This window comes from Vulpes vulpes, chromosome 13 (assembly GCF_048418805.1).
Source record: "Vulpes vulpes isolate BD-2025 chromosome 13, VulVul3, whole genome shotgun sequence".
NCBI classification, from domain to species: domain Eukaryota; kingdom Metazoa; phylum Chordata; class Mammalia; order Carnivora; family Canidae; genus Vulpes; species Vulpes vulpes.
This window is the reverse complement of record NC_132792.1, coordinates 141422262-141443375: the sequence shown is the minus strand read 5'-3', so window position 1 is coordinate 141443375 and position 21114 is coordinate 141422262. Positions and strand designations below refer to the sequence as shown.

At 35.2% G+C, this 21114-nt stretch overlaps 1 protein-coding gene across 1 annotated transcript in view; it reads left to right on the top strand.

Annotated features, from left to right (window-relative positions):
- HMCN1 (hemicentin 1) overlaps positions 1-21114 on the top strand; it is a 460089-nt gene that overhangs the window by 122334 nt on the left and 316641 nt on the right. The window contains exon 4 of the mRNA XM_072733161.1: positions 1186-1308. Coding sequence (XP_072589262.1) covers positions 1186-1308 — 123 coding nt within the window. The remainder of the gene's footprint in view (positions 1-1185; positions 1309-21114) is intronic.

Sequence of the window (21114 nt, the reverse complement as noted above, 5' to 3'; positions counted from 1 at the left end):
AGCATATATACTAATAATGAAAAAGTTTGAAATATTGCAAAAATTACCAAACTGTGACATAGAGACATGAAATGAGAAAATGCTGTTGGGAAAATGGTGCAGATAGATTTGCTTGATGCAGGGTTGCCACAAACCTCCAATTTGTAAAAAACAAAGTATCTGTGAAGCACAATAGAGCAAAGTGCAATAAAACAAGGTATGCCTATGTGGCATGTGAGAGGTTGCCTCTCCTCTTTGACTATTCTTTTTGTGGCAGATGGCAACAATTACAACTATTGATCTGTAGATATGTACTCCAATATGTATGTGTTGTTTAATTTACACATATTAAATTGATATGTAATATTTGTACATATTAATATTTTGTTTTTAATACAGAAAGGAAATGATTGGGGATTAATGAAAGTTCTTCTTACCATATTATCTTTTTAACAAAAACATAGACCTAACAAAAAAGACCTGTGTCTCAAATATCACCTCCTATGTAGAATCTTGTCTGAGCCAGTGACTTATTGTGTCAGTTAGCTATAGTTGTATAACAAATAGTCCTACCTCTCAATGGCTTAAAACAGTAAGCATTTATTTCTCACATAGTTGCATGGCTCTTTAGAACTAGATGATACTTGCTAATTTGTGTGTCTGGAGAAAGTTTGGGTTTGACTTACCTAGGCTGATCTCTAGGGTAACTTGACCCCGCCTCACAGGTTTTTCACCCTTTTTTGGGACTAGTAGGCTATTTTAGGCATGTTCTTCTAATAGCCAAGGAAGAGGCACTAGAGATCAAGTGGAAATACACAAGACCTCTTGAATGTAGGCTCAGAACTGATAGAATGTCCCTTTGCCTTGGGCTGCTGGCCAAAGGAAATCACATGTCCAAACTTTAATTTGAAGATGACAGATTAAGCTCCACCTCTCAAGTAAGAGGGACTTCAAAATCTTTTGCAAAGTGCATGGATATAGGGAGAAATATAGACATATTATGTATATGTATGGTATTACATTTATATATGTATATATATTATAAATGTATGATTTTATTGTATATAATTAAATATTGTTATATATATAATAATGTAGTTATTCCACTTTACTAGTAGCATGTTAACACCTAATAGGTACTCAATAAATACATATTGATTTCTGAAAACCCTTTAAACTGTCTTCTTTTTTAAAAAAAAATCATAGGTGGTATTTGTGCTCACTGGAGATTGTGATGACAGGGGCCATATTGGATATAAAGTCTATGAAGAAATTGCCTCTACAAGTTCTGGTCAAGTGTTCCATCTGGACAAAAAACAAGTTAATGAGGTCAGTTTAATAAAGTGGGTCTACCTAATTACTAACTACCTTACCAAAATTAGGCCAACCTAATTGTGACAGATTTGATTTCAAAATGGTTTGTAAAGAGTTTTGTTTCTTGTTTTTTCCTAGTCCATAGGTCAATAAAGGCATGAAACCAATGTGAGGAAGCATAGATTTATATAGTATTAATTTCTAGACTATCTTATTCTATACTGAAATGTTATTTAGATTTAAGCATAAATGTATTTAAAATTCATTCAGTAGGGATTGGACATTTTTGTAGTTCTTGTTGTTTAGGAAGGTCAATTTGTATTTCTAATGAACAACTTTTGGATAGCTGGTAACATAAAGTGTGATGGTTCACTGAAGTAGAATATGAAAAAGTTATTGAGCAAAATTCTAATGATGTTTGATCTTTAAGAGTCAAAAACTGTATATAGTTAACTAAAAACTTCCATGTTAATAAAATTGATAACTTATATACAAGAAAATCTTGATATTTTCTAAAGAAGTGTTGAAGTCATTCTGTCACAATTTTTTCTTCTTTTTTGGTACTTTCTTGTGGCCTCATTGTGATAATAACATTTTTATTTATTTACTTATTTGGCTTCCACTTAAGTTTCTAAGAAAATGCCAGTACAAAGAGTAGGTCTTCTGTGGGCCTAATTCACATTTGATTGACATGGTTATTGTATCTATAGAAGTTCTATTAATTTTATGACAGACTCCTTTGTGTCTTGAATGAAGTGGTTCAGTAAGTCCTCTTATTATTATATCATGGTGGAACTCAAAGGAAGTTGCAAATTTCTAGAATAATATCTAGTAAAAATATTTTTATTAACATGATATACAAACTTGGAAGATCATTTTAGTGTAAAAATGTTTTTGTTGAAGAAATGGTCCTAAGGGGGTTATGCCTTGAGTTCATATTGTGTCCATCAAAGAGATTCAGAAAGGCCTTGGCAAGGTCTGACAGCTACAGGGGAAACCTTTAGAGGTTATTTGCATAGACATTTGCATGAGAATTTGGGAATCTGGGAAGAAAAGCACTGGGGAAGAGTGATAACTTTCTCAGGAACTGGATCTCTTGTCCCATTGCATAGGGCTGTGTTTGACCCGAATGAAGGAAAAGCTTTCCTCCAAAAGTTGTTTTTAATTTAGAATGGTGTAAGATTCTGGGTACAGTCAATATTGTCAGCCCAAAGTAGGGTATAAGTGAGGAAGAGCATCATTTTCTCTTGCATCAGTTAGAACAAGCACCTGCTTAGGGTGTTGTGAGGTTCTGGATTAAAAGTGACAGAGGTGTTCAGTGCAGAGAGATGGGGAAAAAGATGCCATGCCCTGTGGACAAAGATGGTTTCTGGCAGAAGGCACCAGAAAAAGAGAAGAGGTGGGAAGAGACAGGGCTTGCACCTGGGACATTTGAAAGAACAGTTGTTCAAACCTCTATGCAGTCAGGCACAATTTAGAACTTCCCAAAACAAACTGGATGAGCTTTTAGGGAGAATCATAGGAATTAGGAGTTGGGCCCTAGAGCTAGAAAATAATATGGTGGGTCTCATAAATGTAATCCCATTTATATCCACATACCCAGGGAAAATTGACTTACACAATATTGAAAATACTGTTGTCAAAAAAAAAAATACTGTTGTCTTAAATGGAGAAAATAAGCCCTACAAAGGTACACACCTTAGTTTTTTTTTTTTTTAATATTTATTTTATTTATTTGAGAGAGAGAGAGAGAGAGAGAGAGAGAAAGCCTGAGTAGGGTAAGGGAAGAGGAAGAGAGACAAACAGACTCCCCATTTAGTGAGGAGCCCTATGTAAGTCTCCATCCCAGGCCCCTGAGATCATGACCCCAGGCCAAAGTCAAATACTTAACTGACTGAGCCACCCAGGCACCCCACACTTTAATTTTTAAATAAATCACGTGATGCATAATTTTTATAGTCCTAATACTTTTTTAAAAGATTTTATTTATTTTAGAGAAAGAGAGAGCACCGGGGGTATGGGGAAGAGCAGAGAGAGTCTCAAGCAGAATCCGCACTGAACACAGAGCCCCATATTAGGCTGTTTCGTGGCTGTGAGATTATGACTGGAGCTGAAACCAAGAACTGGACACTTAATAGACTGTGCCACCCAGGCATTCCCATAGTCCTAATAATTTTTTAACAAGTATGACAATTGCCAAGAACAGTTTACAAAAATTCGAATAGAAATTTAACCTACTGATATTTTAACCTTGAAATTTAGCTTAGGCAGAATAGGACTAGAGAGAAGCATTCCTAAAATTGTCCAGTTTTATTAATTGGAGTTCAATACCAATAGGAATGAGCTTTAATTTAGGTATCAATCATGGCAATTCCAACTCCTTCACCAGTCAGTTTAAGAAAGGTCATCTCCTGTACTTTGGACCACTGAGACTCAAGAGGAGTTTAGCTAGGGGCATCTTGGAAGAGTTCTCTTCTAGATATTATCCTATACTGATGTGAATCCCAGACCTGATGCAGGCATCTTCATACAGTTCTGAGGATTAAACAAAAATAAGGGGGATTTGGATTAAATCCACACTCAAATCACATCCTACTGCTAAACCTCCAGATGTAAGGAAATGATGTTTTTGCTTATGCCAATTAGAGTTGAACATTTAGTTACCTTAAGATAAATGCATTCTAACTGATAAGAATTCCTTTGTGACATGGTCTCTGTTAGCTCCAGTTTCCTAATTTGTAACATGGAGATAATAGAACTATCCATTTTGGAAAGTCGTTAGAAGATTAAATGAGATAATGCAGGTTTCAGATGAGGTCCAGGACAGGGTAAGTGCCCAATAAATGTTAACTAGTATTTTTATAATCCTCGTAATGTTGTTATTTTGCTTTCAAAGTGGAGGTGCCACTATGTTTGTTAGAAACCAGATGGCTAGCTGTTGCTAGGAAATAAATTTACCCAAATGGAAAAAGGCTGGAGAGATGGTTTTCTTGTTTCCTGTGTGAGAAAATATATTGTTAGGGGGGTACTGGAAACTGTATAAGCCAATGTTTCCCCTAAAAAAAGCTACGACAGTGGAAGATTTTGTTAACAAAAACTAGAGAGACAATGTTAAAATTGGATTTGCAAAATTTTTAGCATATAATTTGGCCATTTTTTTTCTCACTGCTCAAAATTTTCCTCTTATATAAACATAAACTCTAGGAAAAACAGATGGTATAGTGATAGTTACACATTTAACAGATGTGAGAAGTGCAAGGAAGCCATACGTGTTCTGAGTCCTTTCATTTTACTCAAGAGTGATTTTACATCCATTTCTAAAGGAAATTGTGGAGTATTACATACACTGTGTCCTCTTAACCTAGTTCATCAGTTTCCTAGTAGGGTATATTCTGTATCAACTCTCTGGAGATAACTTGAAGTTTCCCCTTCCTGTTTTTTAAAAAATAATAATTAAGTACGGTATCTTTCATCTTTATTTAACATAAAAAAAGTGAAGAAATTATTTGGCCAGGCATCGGTGGTCTGTAAATCATCGTATGGTATTACATTTTGGAAACACAAGTTAAGACAATCTCAAGAATGTACTTAAACAATTCATCTTTGAAGTTGGAAAAGGAACTAAAAACTTTACTCCTCCATTTCTTTGTAAACTGAGTTATTGTCAATGGATCTAGTTAATACTTCTTAGGTATAAGAAAAGTCCAACTTTGAAATCTTAAAGTTACCCACAGATGTTATATTCTTACATCAAAGAAGCTAACACAAAAGATCCATTGTTAATTGGATAATATACTTGTTCTGAGTTTCCTCATTCTTTCTCCTTACCTCTCCCAACTCCTGTCTACAAACATTCCCTTCCTTTTTTTTTTTATATAAAGATTTTATTTATTCATGAAAGACAGGGAGATAGAGAGAGAGAGAGAGAGAGAGAGAGAGAGAAGCAGGCTCCATGCAGGGAGCCCGACATGGGACTCGATCCTGAGTCTCCAGGATTGCGCCCTGGGCGGAAGGCAGCGCTAAACCGCTGAGCCACCCAGGCTGCCCCAAACATTCCCTTCCAATTGCCCTTCCCCCTCTGAAAGAACCTTCCACCTGGACATATTAGCTGTAGGGATTGGTGTTATTTCTCACTTGTAAGTAATGCTGCATAGTGGGCTGTGTTATTATATCAGAAAGAAGTTTTATTAAATAAAGGAATAATTGTCAAATAATTTCTAATTTTAAAGGAGGTAAATGATGATACTTAGAAGTCTCTCAATAAATCTTTTTTCTTTTAAGATTTATTTATTTATTGATGAGAGACACACACAGAGAGAGGCAGAAACATAGGCAGAAGGAGAAGCAGGCTCCCTGCAGGGAGCCCGATGCAGGCCTCAGTCCTGGATCCTGGGATCACATCCTGAGTCTGAGACAGACGCTCAACTGCTAACTTATTTCACTTAGCATTATATCCCCAAGGTCCATCTATGTTGTTGCAAATGACAAGATCTCATTATTTCTTTCTTAATGACTGAGTAATGTTTATATATTTATATATTTATATATATATATATATATATATATATATATATATGACATCGTCTTTATTCATTCATCTGTTGATGAACACCTGGGTTATTTTCATATCTTGACTGTTGTAAATAATGCTGCAATAAACATAGGGATACATATATTTTGTTTGAGTTAGTGTTTTTATTTTCTTTGGGTCCAGTAGTGGGATTACTGTATCATATGATATTTCTATTTTTAATTTTTTGAGGAACCTCCATACTGTTTTCACAGTGGCTGCATCAGTTTGCATTCCTACCAGCAGTTCACATGGGTTCCTTTTCTCCACATCCTTGCCAGCACTTGTTATCTCTTGTCATTTGGGTACTAGCCATTTTGACTGGTAGGAAGTGATAACTCAGTGTGGTTTTGATTTGCATTTCCCTGATGATTAGTGATGTTGAGACTTATTCATGTACCTGTTGGTCATCTTTGGAAAATGTTCTATTCTGGTCCTCTGCCCATTGTTTAATCAGATTACTTACTGTTTTAGTGTTAAGTCATATAAATTCTTTATATATTTTGGATATTAGCCTCTTAAGAGGTTGTAGTTTTATCAGTAAAATTAGAGATTTCAGGCTCCTTAATTTGTTCAATGAATGTTTGTGGTATTTGATGCTAGCCATCACTCTAATCGATGGGGACAACAGAGGCCAACAAGGTGCTGTCCCTGTCTTTAAGGAGTCTAGAGGTAGGAGAGGAGATGCAATGACAGTATAAGGTGATAATAGCTGATGAAGGCAACCCAAGCAACTCAAGCAGCCAGACACTTCACTCAAGGAGGACCATGGAGACCAGAGCATACCCTCCGTTCCTTGGGATCCTAACTGCCATTGGGTGAGAGTAGACAGGGGGTGTCTCTTAGTTTGAACCAGTTCTACCACTCATTAGATTCATGACCATGGGTGGGTTATTTACCTCCTCTGTTCTTCAGTTTCTTCCTTGATAAGACAATAGCACAAACCACAGAAGATTAAGCAAATTTGGAAGTTTCAGTAGTACTACCAGGACATAATAAAACTTTGAAAAAAATATTACCATTTGTTTTTTTAATGTGTATTTTTTCAAGTAAAAAAACTGAAAACCCCATTTCCCCCTGTTCTCTCTTTCTCTTAATAGCATCTGATCTAAATTTACTATCCTCGGGGCTCCTGGATGGTGTCTTGGTCAGGCCTTGACTCGTGGTTTTAGTTCAGGTTATGATCTTAGGATCTTGAGGTCAAACCCTGTGTTGGGTTCTGCCCTGGTTGGGGAGCCTGTTTAGGATTCTCTTTCTCCCTCTCCCTCTGCCCCTATTCTCTAAAATAAGTATATAAATCTTAAAAAAAAATAAATTTACTATATTTTATCAGGGACTGAAAAGGCACTGAAATATTTTCCTCTTTCTTTGAATGAGTAGCAGAGAGTTGAAAGTCTAGGACATTAGGAATCTCAGGTCCAAACCCAAACTGTCCCAACAGCTGCTTAAAGTCTACATGCTCTGGGAGCTTATTATCATTTTCTTACAAAATCAAGAGGAGAGGGGAGGTCATCCCAGAATTTTTACTCTAGGAATAATAAAAGAATGATGCCGTCTCATGCAGAGGCAGGGTGTCAGCAGTCGTCTGGGCAGAAAATGGATTGCTCACTCAACAGGGGCAAGATAGAGTTTAATGAATAATAGTTTAGCAAGATGTGGGGAGGGCTAAGGGCAGCCAGCAGAGGATGCTGAATCCCCAAGATCCAGCAACAATGGAAGAGAGAGCTTGGACCAGTACCCAGGAGACCAAGCTCAGGGCTCATGAGAGTTGATGGCATGTGATGGGCTAATTGCAGCCCTGGAGGAATGGAGCCAGAGGAACAAATATCCACCCCCACTTTCCGCATCCCTTTCAATTCCTGATGGCTTTTCATTTCCTGGTGCCTTTTCACTTTCCTCAATCTAACTGGAAGCTCAGAGACCAAGGAGCCCTATTGAAGTAGATCATAAAGGTCAGTGTCCCAGGGCACAGAGCCTAATACACAAGGGTAGAGAATGGATCTAGAGGGGCAAAATGAAAATATCCATCACAAGAGGTATTGTGTGGTAGTGAAGGCTTTAAGCCTTCAGACCATGGCTTATATCCGAGCCATGTGTCTTTAGACAAATTGCCTGTCTTTTCTGTCTCAGTTTCCTCATCTATAAAATGGGGAGAGTGATAGTATGTACCTCAGATGGCTGTTGTGTTTAGCGCTTATCGGTATATATTAACTGCTAGTATTTTTATTTAGTGATACACCTTAGTCAAAATATTACAGCAACCTCTTTTAGAATTTTCCCTAGGGGATCCCTGGGTGGCTCGGCGGTTTGGCACCTGCCTTTGGCCCAGGGCACGATCCTGGAGTCCTGGGATTGAGTCCCGTGTCGGGCTCCTGGCATGAGGCCTGCTTCTCCCTCTGCCTGTGTCTCTGCCCACCCCCCCTCAAGGTGTGTATCATGAATAAATAAATAAATCTTTAAAAAAAATTTTTTCCCTAAAACAAAGAGTGTCCATCCATGCCAAGATGGCCAAAGGCAGCATTCTATAATGGGAGATTCTGGGGCTTTAGAATAGGTAGACCAGGGTTTGAATGACTTCCCATATTTAGCTTTATTATTTTTTTTGTATATTTTTTTATTGGAGTTCAATTTGCCAATATATAGTGTAACACCCAGTGCTCATCCCATCAAGTGCCCCCCTCAGTGCCCATCACCCAGTCACCTCATCCCCCTGCCCACCTCCCCTTCTAGTACCCCTTGTTCGTTTTCCAGAGTTAGGAGTCTCTCATGTTCTGTCACCCTCTCTGATATTTCTCACTTATCTTCTCCCTTTTCCCCATTAATCCCTTTGACTATTTTTTATATTCCCCGAAAGAATGATACTGTATAATGTTTGTCCTTCTCCAATTGACTTACTTCACTCAGCATATACCCTCCTGTTCTATCCATGTTGAAGCAAATGGTGGGTGTTCGTCGTTTCTAATGGCTGAGAATATTCCATTGTATATAGAGACCACATCTTCTTTATTCATCTTTCGTCCATCTTTAGCTTTATGTAGTTTTATATAACTTCTCTGAGACTGTTTCTTCATGTGAAAACAGGCATATTAATTACTTTCTAGGACTGTTATGAGGTTTAAATAAAATAAGGAATACCTATAGTAAGCTGAATGGAGACCCAGGAGAATGGAAATCACCTAGCCTGCATGTTCTTAGGAAAGGAATGGCTCCTTTGCCAAAGAGATCCTGGGGATACTCTTACCCTACAGAGTGCTCAGAAGGAAAGAGGTATTTTGGTGAGCTCCCACTTTACAAATAAGAGTCTGAAGGAGAGTGGACTCAGAACTACTGTAGACTTTTGTAAGATTCTTGAACTTTTACAATTTCTTTGTGTTTGTCATTTTTCAATTATCACATCACAATAAAATGTTAAAATTAAGGGGTTAAACTGCTTATTTTATGAATATAATAATGTCAATAATAATCTTAATAATATAAGTAACCCTTACAGAATGTTTCTTATTGCCAGATGCTATGCTCAGTGCATTTCTCTAAGCCTCACAGGCCTATGGCCAATACATAATTTTTTTTTGTTTTAATTAAACAGATGGAAACATAAAGTACACATGGATTCATTTAACCATATTAGTGATTGATAAAGTACTACTGCTACTACTATAATAAACATTCTATGCGAAGTTCCAAGAGAGTAAATTTCATTCCCCTGCCAGTCCTCCTGGAGTCAGATTGTGTAATTGCAGCTACAGAGAGGAGACAAAAGTAGGGAGTGTCCCTGGGTGCCCCTGCAGGGAAAGAGAGGGAGGTGATTTGGATCTCAGAAGTGTCCTAGACTGAGGGATAGTCAAGTCCTGGAGGTTCTTCTGGAGAAAAACACAGTCCTCTCTTCTGTGTATAATAGTAATCGAGACTCTAAGATGAAGAAAACACCTTTATTTTTTTCCACTAAGGAATTTCCAGTGAGAAGGAGGAGTCAAACTCAATAGATATTTCAGTAGAAGTAGGTAAAGCTCAGGACAGTCTATTTAAATTTTATTGAGGCATAATTGGCATATAATACACTGAACATGTTTAAAGCATCCCCATTTAATAAGTTATGACATCTGTAATCCTCACCACAGTCAAAGTAAAGAACATATCTGTCACTCTCAAAAGTTTTCTTATGTCTCTTGTCACTCCTTTCTGTACCACCCACCCCTAGGCAACCACTGGCCTTTCTATCATTACAGATTAGTTTGCATTTTTAAAAATGTTATATAAATGAATTCATACAGTATGTACCCCTTTTGGTCTGGCTTACTCCACTCAGAATAATTATTTTAAGTTTATCTATATTTTATTTTATTTTTAAATTTATTTTTAAAGATTTTATTAATCTCTGAGTGATTGCATGTAAGCATGAGTTTAGGGGAGGAACAGAGGGAGAAGGACAAGAGAATCCCCACTGAGTCGGATGCCCCACATGGCTCCATCCCAGAACCCAGGATCATGACCTGAACCCACCCAGATGCCCAACCGAATGAGCCACCCAGGTGCCCCAAGATTCAACTATATTTTAGTGTTTAACAGTAGTTCATTCTTGTTATTACTGGGTAATATTCTATTTTATGGATATACCAAAGTTTGTTCATTCACCTGGTAGTGGACATTTGTATTGTTTCTAGCATTTGGCTATTACAAATAAAGCTGCTATAATTGTTCATGTACAGGTCTTTGCATGGACATATGCTTTCATTTCTTTTGTATAAATACCAAAGGGGAATGACTGGATCAGATGATAGTATGTGAAGTAATAGTCTTACACACCCATTCCATAAAAAATCTTAACATCTTGGCAACAAAGTGCCTCATAGATGAGAGATTACTGGATATATTTCTTTTGCTAGTTTTATACTCATTTTCACTCTTTAGTAATGATATTAGAAAGACTGTAAACCTTACTGGGGTGTGAATTCAGTAAAGCTGAATTTGGCCAAAGACCCCTTATGACTAGAATTCAGACCAAGAGCTTTGTGTATACAAGCTCTTTGGCCAAAGACCCCTTATGACTAGAATTCAGACCAAGAGCTTTGTGTATACAAGCTCAATGATGAGACTCTGAAACCCAGAATTTTGAACAATTAATATTCTGGAATGAGGCATCTGCCATTTTGTTTTTCCCTCTTCTGAGTTTCACTCCAGACATTATTTCAAAAACATAACCTTACTGCTGACCTTGAAAATAAGTAGAAACAGGTGTTTCCTCTGAAATGTGAAAATGTATCAGAGACAAATATAACATTCTAGAAAGCTATAGGAAATGTTTGAAAACAATGCATAAATGTTTCCACTTATTCCTTCTTTGAAATCACTTAATTAAATGGTGAAAATGAAGTGGAGAAATCGGGCTCAAACCTTAAAATAATATGAAGTCTTACATCCACAAACCCACCAAAAAAGGAATATTTATCTTAGTTCCCTAATGCTTTCTTTCTTTATTACCCAAAGATTGACATGTTATCCTCATAAATATATGCTGTCAACTCTAATACTCCAGTCATATAGTTACCTTATCACTCACACCCAGGAGTCACTAATTAGATCACCAATACAGTTAAATGAAACCATGTATAATTTTTGTTTAGAATAAATAAAACATACTTAATTTATTTAAAAAATTATCACTCATAGACCTCTAAGCATGTGAACAATATCTTAAAATGTGATTTACATTGTGCATAGTATGTAATATTCTTTGCAAGTGGAGAAAAAAAATTACTCTTCTCAATAGCATCTTATTTAGGCAGAAGTTACCAAGAGTCAAGCTCTTCTGTCCTGTGAAACAGTGAGGAATGGGAAGTGGAGACTGCATTGTTTAAAAGGAGAAGTCTGTAAAAAATGAGAATGACTATCTTCCATTTCAGGGTTTCATGTATTGGTTAGGGGAACTGTTTGAAGGACTAGTTATAAACCATAGTATTCTGTGTGGGCGGTGGGAGTCATATCTACAAAATGAAAACTCATTGCCTATGAAATGTAGGTTTCAATGTGAGAGTGTTATCCCACACTCTTTCATAAAACAAGCATATCTGACCCCTGGTATTACTTGTCTATAAAATTTAGGAAACAGAATGGATATCACTTACTAAACCTTCTCCCTAAGATACTAAAAAGGAGAAAGAGGCTTATATAGATGCAAGAAAGAATATTTCTGAAAAGAAAAGAAAAATGTTGTTTAAAGGCAAATGGTAGGGCAGCCCGGGTGGCTCAGCAGTTTAGTGCCACCTTCAGCCCAGGGCCTGATCCTGGGGACCTGGGATCGAGTCCCACATTGGGCTCCCTGCATAGAGCCTGCTTCTCCCTCTGCCTGTGTGTCTCTGCCTCTCTCTCTCTCTCTCTCTCTCTCTCTCTGCCTCTCATGAATAAATAAATAAAATATTTTTTTTAAAAAAGGCAAATGGTAGACATTAGGTTTCATGCAATCAATAGAACTGGACAATAGAAAAAGAAATATACCTGTTTTCTTAATTGACTCTATTTTGATTGGAAGTTGAAATAAAATGTTGATTTTGATGATGAGATGTCAGTTTTAATGGAGTCAGTCAATTACAAAAGTCTTAACTATCAAAACATTATAGTGCCAATCTCAAAGTCTTTGAAAAATTTATTCAAATTCACACTAGCTTGAAAGAAATCATCTGTTCTAGCCATTTTCAGGGTTTGGTCTTTATATTTGCTGGAGTTATGGTAGAAATTAAAAATTTGAATTGAGAGGAAAATGTCTCAGGTGTTTGATATTTTAAACTCAAACAACTTGATAGTCACTGAAGTCACAGTCTCTTTTAAGAGTTCATCTGTTGGGATCCCTGGGTGGCGCAGCAGTTTGGCGCCTGCCTTTGGCCCAGGGTGCGAACCTGGAGACCCGGGATCGAATCCCACGTCGGGCTCCCGGTGCATGGAGCCTGCTTCTCTCTCTTCCTATGTCTCTGCCTCTCTCTCTCTCTCTCTGTGTGTGTGACTATCATAAATAAATAAAAATTAAAAAAAAAAAAAAGAGTTCATCTGTTGGTTGGGCAGCCTGGGTGTCTTGGCAGTTTAGCGCCGCCTTCAGCCCAGGGCCTGGTCCTGGGGTCCTGGGATCGAGTCCCACTTCCGGCTCCCTGCATGGAGTCTGCTTCTCCCTCTGCCTGTGTCTCTGTCTCTGTCTCTGCCTCTCTCTCTCCGTGTCTCTCATGAATAAATAAATAAAATCTTTAAAAAAATAAAACTTATTTAAAGAAGGCATGTGTCTATGGTGAAATAATAAGCATGCCTTCCTCTCTCTTTCTACACACACACATATACACACTAGAGTATATATGATCTTCTAGGAATTCAAAAAGAACAAGAGAACTAACACATTTAAGAGGTTATATAACTATTGTTTCAAAAAATACTGTATTTTGTAAAGATTTTAAATCATTAAGAAAGCAATTATATTTCAGTATCTAATCCAGGAATTATTAAAGACCTACGTAACAAGAATTTTTGGTGTGTAAAAATCAAGTGCGATCATGTGCCCAAAGCATTTTGAAAGGGACCTAGTTTTGAATCTTGGAAAAAAGAATTTTGGAATCAGTCTTTTCTTTCCCCAAAGACTCCTGAACATCTAGGGCAATTGGTCTAGTCAACCAAGAAATTTGTGTGCCCAGAAGACCAAAGGTCAGTTTTTTGTCTATCACAGATGGGGGGAAAAATAAAAATGTCTGACTATTAAATCTTTTCTACAGATCAAGAGGTCCCTACTGCTAGTATTTTCCTCTATTTATGATAATTAAATAATCTGGTTCAAGGTTAACTGGCTGTTGTTAATTTCTCAACATAGAAGAGCTTATGTAATTTTCTAATTTTCTTTTCTAAATTGCCTATCCAGGAATTCTGCTATATGATTACTATTCTTCTGAAAGTTATGACAAAAGTCATAACTTTTGTACTAAACACAGTGAGTCAATATTATTTTAATGTTTCAGGAAAATACTTGGTTAATATCTTTTGACAGAAATAATTATATCAATTAAAAAGTGGCTTAATACCTTTGGAGAACACATGTGAATTAAGCAGTTTAAGGGATTTCATGTACCAAGAATGAAGAAAATTCAAGACCTTATTTTCAATATTTTTGTGTACTACAAATCAACAGACAACTTTGAAAACAGTAGGCATATCTAATGAAGTGGTAAGCAGTTCTATGAAGATATTAGATTGTAAAAGCTAAATACATGTCCTGATTTATCCTTATTTGGACTTGGTTTAACATAAACAAAAACATTCATCAGGGACAGACTAACTTTTGCTTTTTATTCTGCATTAGCAAAAAGGAGTTGGAAGAGTTAAGAGTCAAAGTAATGGAACTTTTATTTAAGAAATTTATTACCTGGGATAAATACATGGAGCTAAGACTCCATGCTTCATATATTTTCCAGGTTTCTTTATGCATTCCTAGAATGAACCAACTGTAATAGGGTGAGTGATAAATGCAAAATCTTTTGAGAGATGGTATGAGCTACTTTTGAGAGCTCCTTTGTAACATTTTGGTCATGATTTGGCTTTGTGACAAAAAATCATAAATGGCTTTTCTCTTTCTTGCTAAAGCCCCCAGGGGGGAAAAAAAGTATCTTGAGGTCATTTACCATATAATTTAAACAGTTTTGGTGGAAGTGAATGAATAAAGAAAATGGAAAAAAGCCCTTTCAAAATTCTTAATTATAATTTTAAATAGACACGAATACTGTATTTACTTTAAAAATTTACATTATTGGGTTATTTTGTCACCTTTTAAAATTATGAACTTAGAAAAGAAGACACATGGAGGGTTAAACCATTTAAAATTTGAAAATTAGATTTTGTAAGTAGGAAGAAAGTTTTCAGGAATTAGTGAACCTGTTATGAAAATTTGGCCATTGTTCATTCAAGTAATATTTATTAAATTAATACATTTAACTTAATATGATAATAAAATTTAAATAATTAATAAAAGCAAAATGAGTTATTACTGCAAATGATGTTTATTAAAATTCTATATTTCACAAGATATTTATTATTTTTTTAAGAATTTATTTTTTTATGCTTTTTTTAAAAGTTTTTATTTATTTATTCATGACACACACACACACACACACACACACACAGAGGCAGACACACAGGCAGAGGGAGAAGCAGGCTCCATGCAGGGAGCCCGACATGGGACTCAATCCTAGGTCTCCGGGATCACACCCTGGGCTGAAGGCAGCACTAAACCACTGAGCTACCTGGGCTGCCCACAAGATACTTATTTACATATATATGCATATTTCTGTAAAAAAATGGGAAAGTCATACCCAAATGTGTTAATGGCAATCACTGGATAGTATAATTCTAGATAATTCTAGATAATTTTAATATTTTTTCTTTTATGTGGTTTATTTATTTTTTTTATGTGGTTTATTTTTAAAATAGTGAGTATATATTATTTTTAAAATAAAGGAAAAGAGTTAAGGTATTTTCACTAAAAATTTTAATTTGTTTTGTTTCTTGAATTCCATATATGAGTGAAATCATATGGTATTTGTCTTTCTCTGACTGACTTATTTTGCTTAGCATAATCCTTTCTTGCTCCATCCATGTCATTGCAAGTGGGAATATTTCATTCTTTTGATGACTTAGTAATATTCCATTTTATATATGTATCACATCCATTATCCATTCATCAGTCATTGGCCACTTGGGCTGTTTCCATAATTTGGCTATTGTAGAAAATGCTATTATAAACAAATGGAATTTTTAGAAATCACAGTGAAGAATTTTGGGCTAGAAAGATCAGTAAAAAGTTAGGTTAATGGAGAGAAAGTGCAGAACAGAATGGAGAAGAACGTATACAAAAAAGAGATTGATAATTGTGGGCACTTTTATCTTAGAGGATCATCCTAGAGTTTAATGCAGATCTGAGTCATGATGAGTTCAGTTATAAAGTACCTTTCTTAGTTTCTCTGCTGCATAGTGTTTTCTCTTCTGAGACTTTGGATTGGCTATTCCTTCCTCCCCAAAAACTTTCCAGACTCTGCACCAATAACAAACCACCAACCCCTCATCGTCATTTATCTGTCTAATTTCCACTCTCCTTTAATCTCCTGTTAGTTGTGATTTTCCTCAAGACTCTCTCTGAATCCCCAAATCTGTGCTTGTCCTATGTCCTTCTGTTATCATATTATCACGTTGTGTTATGATAAGAGTGGATATACCACAATAAGCTGTAAACTTCACATGAGCAAGAACTGCTTTTGTTTTTATATCTTTGCCATATACCAGAGTGACAAACATATCGTAAATTAATAAATACTTGATATATATTCAATGAACTAATGAAAATTGAATATTAGAATGAAGGTGAGATTTGGACTAGAAATCTGCATTGATTTCTACATTTACATAAAATCTTGGGTCTGCTATTATTTTTTAATTGTGATAATCATAGAAAATTGAGAAAGAAAGGAATTGTCTTGTTAATAGTTTTACTGTGCATAGAGAGGTCCTATATCAAAATTTAGTGATTTCCCATGTAACCTGGGATGCTGATTTTAAATCAGAGCATGACCTAGTATTCAGGTACCCTGATTCAGGGTCCAGGGCCCTTTCGTTAATTTCTTTCTGACAAGAGCATGGAACCTTCTTATATGGAATCTTGGAAATGTGGGAGGAAAAATTTTCCTCTATCCTTCTTAGTATAGGCTTGGAACAGGCAGATTAACAAGGAAAAAACAAGCAGAAGTTTATTAACTTGTATACCTTATGTATACATGAGAGATACCCGGGAAAAAAATAGTAACTTTACAAGACGGCTTAGAACTCAGGCTTTAATGCCATCTTTAGACTCAGAAAAAGAACAAAAGGTATAGGGGAGGCCAGTTTTGGGAAGGTGACCAGGAAAAGCAAAATTAACAAGGGTAATGTTTGTTATGCATATTTAAGTCAGAGCCTTCTCCATTAAAAACATTCTCTTGTGACTTAGAGTAATCCTATTCCTTGTATAGGGAAGAGAGACAGCCTCACAAATGGTGATTTCCTTTATAAATATAAATTTCCCTTATAAAAAGGTAACTTCTGTTTTCAGAGCCTCTGTTGTGTCTGCTTTATAAATTAATCAGTGCAAAATAATCCTTATGGCAAGGACACATATTTGTGCAGGGGGACCATATTCTTCTATTCTTCAGAAACTCTCTGGATCCTTTCTCAAGTCCCTTGAATCAGCCTGTTCATCACTTTACATTGTCTTCTTTTTACATACACAGATTCAATTGTTCAGATTGTTTTTGCCACTGAATATACTTTTTCCTATTTGGGTACTCTTTATTTTCCTAAAGATTAGTTTTTAAAAAGTAAATATGCAGGGATATTATAAAGCTATTAGAAATCAGTTACACAGATTTAATTTATATGTAGTTATTTATATAGAACAAAGATGGACTTTTTGTGGTAATATCTACATTAGTATAACCTGTTGGAGTAGAGGAAGTCAGTGGATCAACTAGGAATGTCTAACACTTTATTCTTTTATGAATTAATACTTACACAGTATATTTAAGTAAGCAAATCATGCATAGGACCAATTTGATTTGCTAATAAGTTTAATTCACTTTCATATATTCTTTAGGAAATAAATAATTTGTCTTGAATTTCAATGATTTCTTAGTAGTAGAAATGTTCCACGAATAGGTGTCCTGATCCTGGCATCTTGGATTTCTTAGTTTGTTTTTCTTTGTTTTGCAATGCTCTCAATGTTATTAAAAATGTAGAATAGGACATAATGCTCAATACGTGAATTTAGACAAATGTCATTTATGAATTCAGCCTACAGTATCAAACAAAATGAAGTTTATTTGTGGATGAGGTTTTCAAACTAAACACAATAGGAACAGCCAGTTTTCACAAAATAAAAGCCAATTTGTACTTCCCCCCAAACTTACCCTGAATATTTTTGCAGCTTCAAAAATATTTGGATAAGTCTTTTAGTATTTTTTCATTTCAGTCACTCCTTGTACTTCCTCTTTTAAATGAGGCCTGGAAGTTAAAATCAGAATTTCACAAGAGAACTGTTCTTTTAGAAATTTCTAGCCTAAACAGATGCAGAAAAGACTAGGATCCTAATGGAAAACCATTTATTACATATTTGAAGGTTTGTCAGACTCAATGACTTTTTATTGAGAAGTTTAAGCTTATTTCTGGTTTAGAAGATTAGTATTTAAATATTATTTTAAAAGGTACATAAATTTACATGGCTAGCTATATTGACCATAGAAGACTTTCCAAATATACACTGATTTATGCAACTGTGAAATAGAGCAAAGCTTACTCCCACCTGGCGAGACCCTGTGAGTCTAGCTTCATTGAATAAGCTCTAACAGTATATTTATGGTTTGTTATTCACTACCCGAAAGAACACATAAACAAATTAATGTATTGTCCTTGTGCCAATCAATATCAGAGAAATGAGTCTATTGTTTTTGATTATGCAGCTAAGTGGTTTTAAACTGTGCCTCATAGAGCTCATTTGGAGTGGGTCTTGGGGGCTCAGAGGTGAACTCTTTTTTTTACTACTTCCTTCCTGTTTTCTACATTTATTTCTGCCTAGGATTTGATTTGACAAAAGTGTCCAGTTAAAAAAAAAGACATTTGAAAAGCATTGATATGAGTTGGGGTTTTTTTCTAGTTTTATTGAGACATAGTTGACATAAAACATCATATTATCTTATGGTATATGACATACTTTTTTGATAAGTCTATATTGTAAAATGATCACTACAATGAGTTTACTTAACCCCTATCACCTCACATAGTTACAATTACCTTTCTTGTGATGAAAACTTTCCAAATCTCCTTTCTTAGCCACTTTCAAATATACAGTGTGGTATTATTAATTATAATTAACATGTTTCTTCAGAACTTATTTCATGATGTAGGTTGTTAATTGCCACTGAAAAATGAAATTGAGATTTATTTATGTAAAACCACAAGTCTGGAATTCATTACTTTCCCACTTCAGAAATTAAAGTATTAGAATGATAAAGATAGCACTTAGTTTTAAGGATTGAAATATGAAATGAAGTTTATTTTATGAATGTTTTATTTTTTTCTGATGCCAATTCTAGAATCAGCTTGAGTCTTCAACCATAAGAAATAATTATTTATAATATCACCTCTTCAAAGGTTATCAGAAGAAAATCTGTGCCCATATTTGGCAAAATCAAGGACTAAAAAATGTATGTTCTATTTGCAGCTGGTGAAGGAAAGCATTTAAAAAGATGTCAAAAAGTTGAATCCTCCTGCATAGCTGCCTCTTGAATCCTTGGGCCCACTTGAATTAATCATTCCTTCTTTGATTTGTTACTTTCCTGCTTCTCTGATCCTATTATAATGTTAGCTGTGAGCTTGTGGGGCCAAGGGTTTGGTCTTAAACACTTTTAGTAACTTAAGGTGATCTTCAATTACTATTCTCTTTGAACAATGAATGAATGAATGAATCGCAATGTATATGTATATATATATATATATGTATACACACACAGACACGCACATACATTTATATACATATATGTTCATATGTATTCACAACGTTACCCCTATGAACACAAAAAAGCACGCTTATGACATACTTATCTTGTATTCTTGTAATATCAGCCACAGTTCTATACATATTATATACTCACATAATACTTTTTAACCAACATTGTTGGTGTAGAGTTTGCATAAACTAAAATGCATCTATATTTAATGTACATTTTGACGAGTTTTGAAAAATTTATATATTTGTGTAACCACCGTCACAATCATGATGTAGAAAATTTCTACCACCCTTAAGCCTTTCCTTATGTCCTATCCCAGTCAATTCTGTTCCTCGTCTTTTAGCCCGTCAACTTTCCATCATTTGATTAGTCTGAAATGTCACCTATATGGAAACCTCTATGTCTAGCTTCTTTCATTCAATTAAATGTTTTTGAGATTCATCCATGTTATGTGTATCATTAGTTCATTCCTTTTTGTTTAGTACATTTGATTTTATGGATATGCCACCATTTATTTAGCCATTTCTCTGTTGTCAGACAATTGGATATTTTCTGTTTGTTTACTTTGGTTAGTGCTGCTTTGAACATGGCTTTATGGTTCTTTGTGCAGAAATATATTTTCATTTCATATAGTTGGATCCTATGTATATGTTTTACTTTATGAAAAACTACCAGGCTATTTTCCACATGATTGTACCATTTCACATTTATATTAGCAATGCATGAATTCCAATTGATTCTCACTGTTGCTAACAAGATGGAATTGTCAATCTCTTTAATTTTAGCCATCTTAATAGTTGTATTTTTATTTTATTATGGTTTTAATTTTTATATCCCTAACAATGAACACTTTTTTCCATGAGATTATTAGCAATTTGTATATCTTCTTTTGTGAAGTGTCTGTTCAAAATTGTTGCCTATAATTTATCAGGCTCTCTTCCTTGTTGATTTTCTAAAATTTTGTTAAGAATTCTCCTACTTCATAAGGGGTATTATTTTTGTAATTTTCTTTGCTGACTTTGAGATTAGAGTCTCAAAAAATGAGTTAGGAAGTGCTTCCACTGCTATTTTTTAAAGATTTTATTTTATTTTTATTATTTTTTTTAAGATTTTATTTTTAAACAATCTCTACACACAACATGGGGCTTGAATTTATAATCCTGAGATCAGGAGTTACATGCTCCACTGACGGAGCCAGTCAGGCACCCCTCCACTCTTATTTTCTAAGAATTTGTATAAAATTGATATATAGTTTTTTCTTTATTTAATAGTCATCATAACTGAAGCAAACTAGGCTTGGAGTTTTTGTGGAGGAAGATTTTTTTTTATTTAAGAGAGAGTGTACATGTGAGTGGAGTAGGGAGGGGCAGAGGGGGAGAGAGAATCTTAAGCAGCCTCCATGTCCATTGTGGAATTTAATGTGGGGCTCAATCTCATGACCCTGAGATCATGACCTGAGGCAAAATCAAGTCAGATGCTTAACCAGCTGATCCCCCCAGGTCTCCCATGATTTTTAATTATGAATTCAGTTTCTTTAATAGACATGGGCTTATTCAGTTTTCATTTTTTCTTGAGTAAATTTTGGTAATTATCTTTCAAAGACTGTCCATTTCATCTTAGTTACTAAATATATTGACAAAGTTATTTATAATATTTCCTTATGATTTTGTCTGGAGAATCAGAAAGCATTCCAGTTCATAT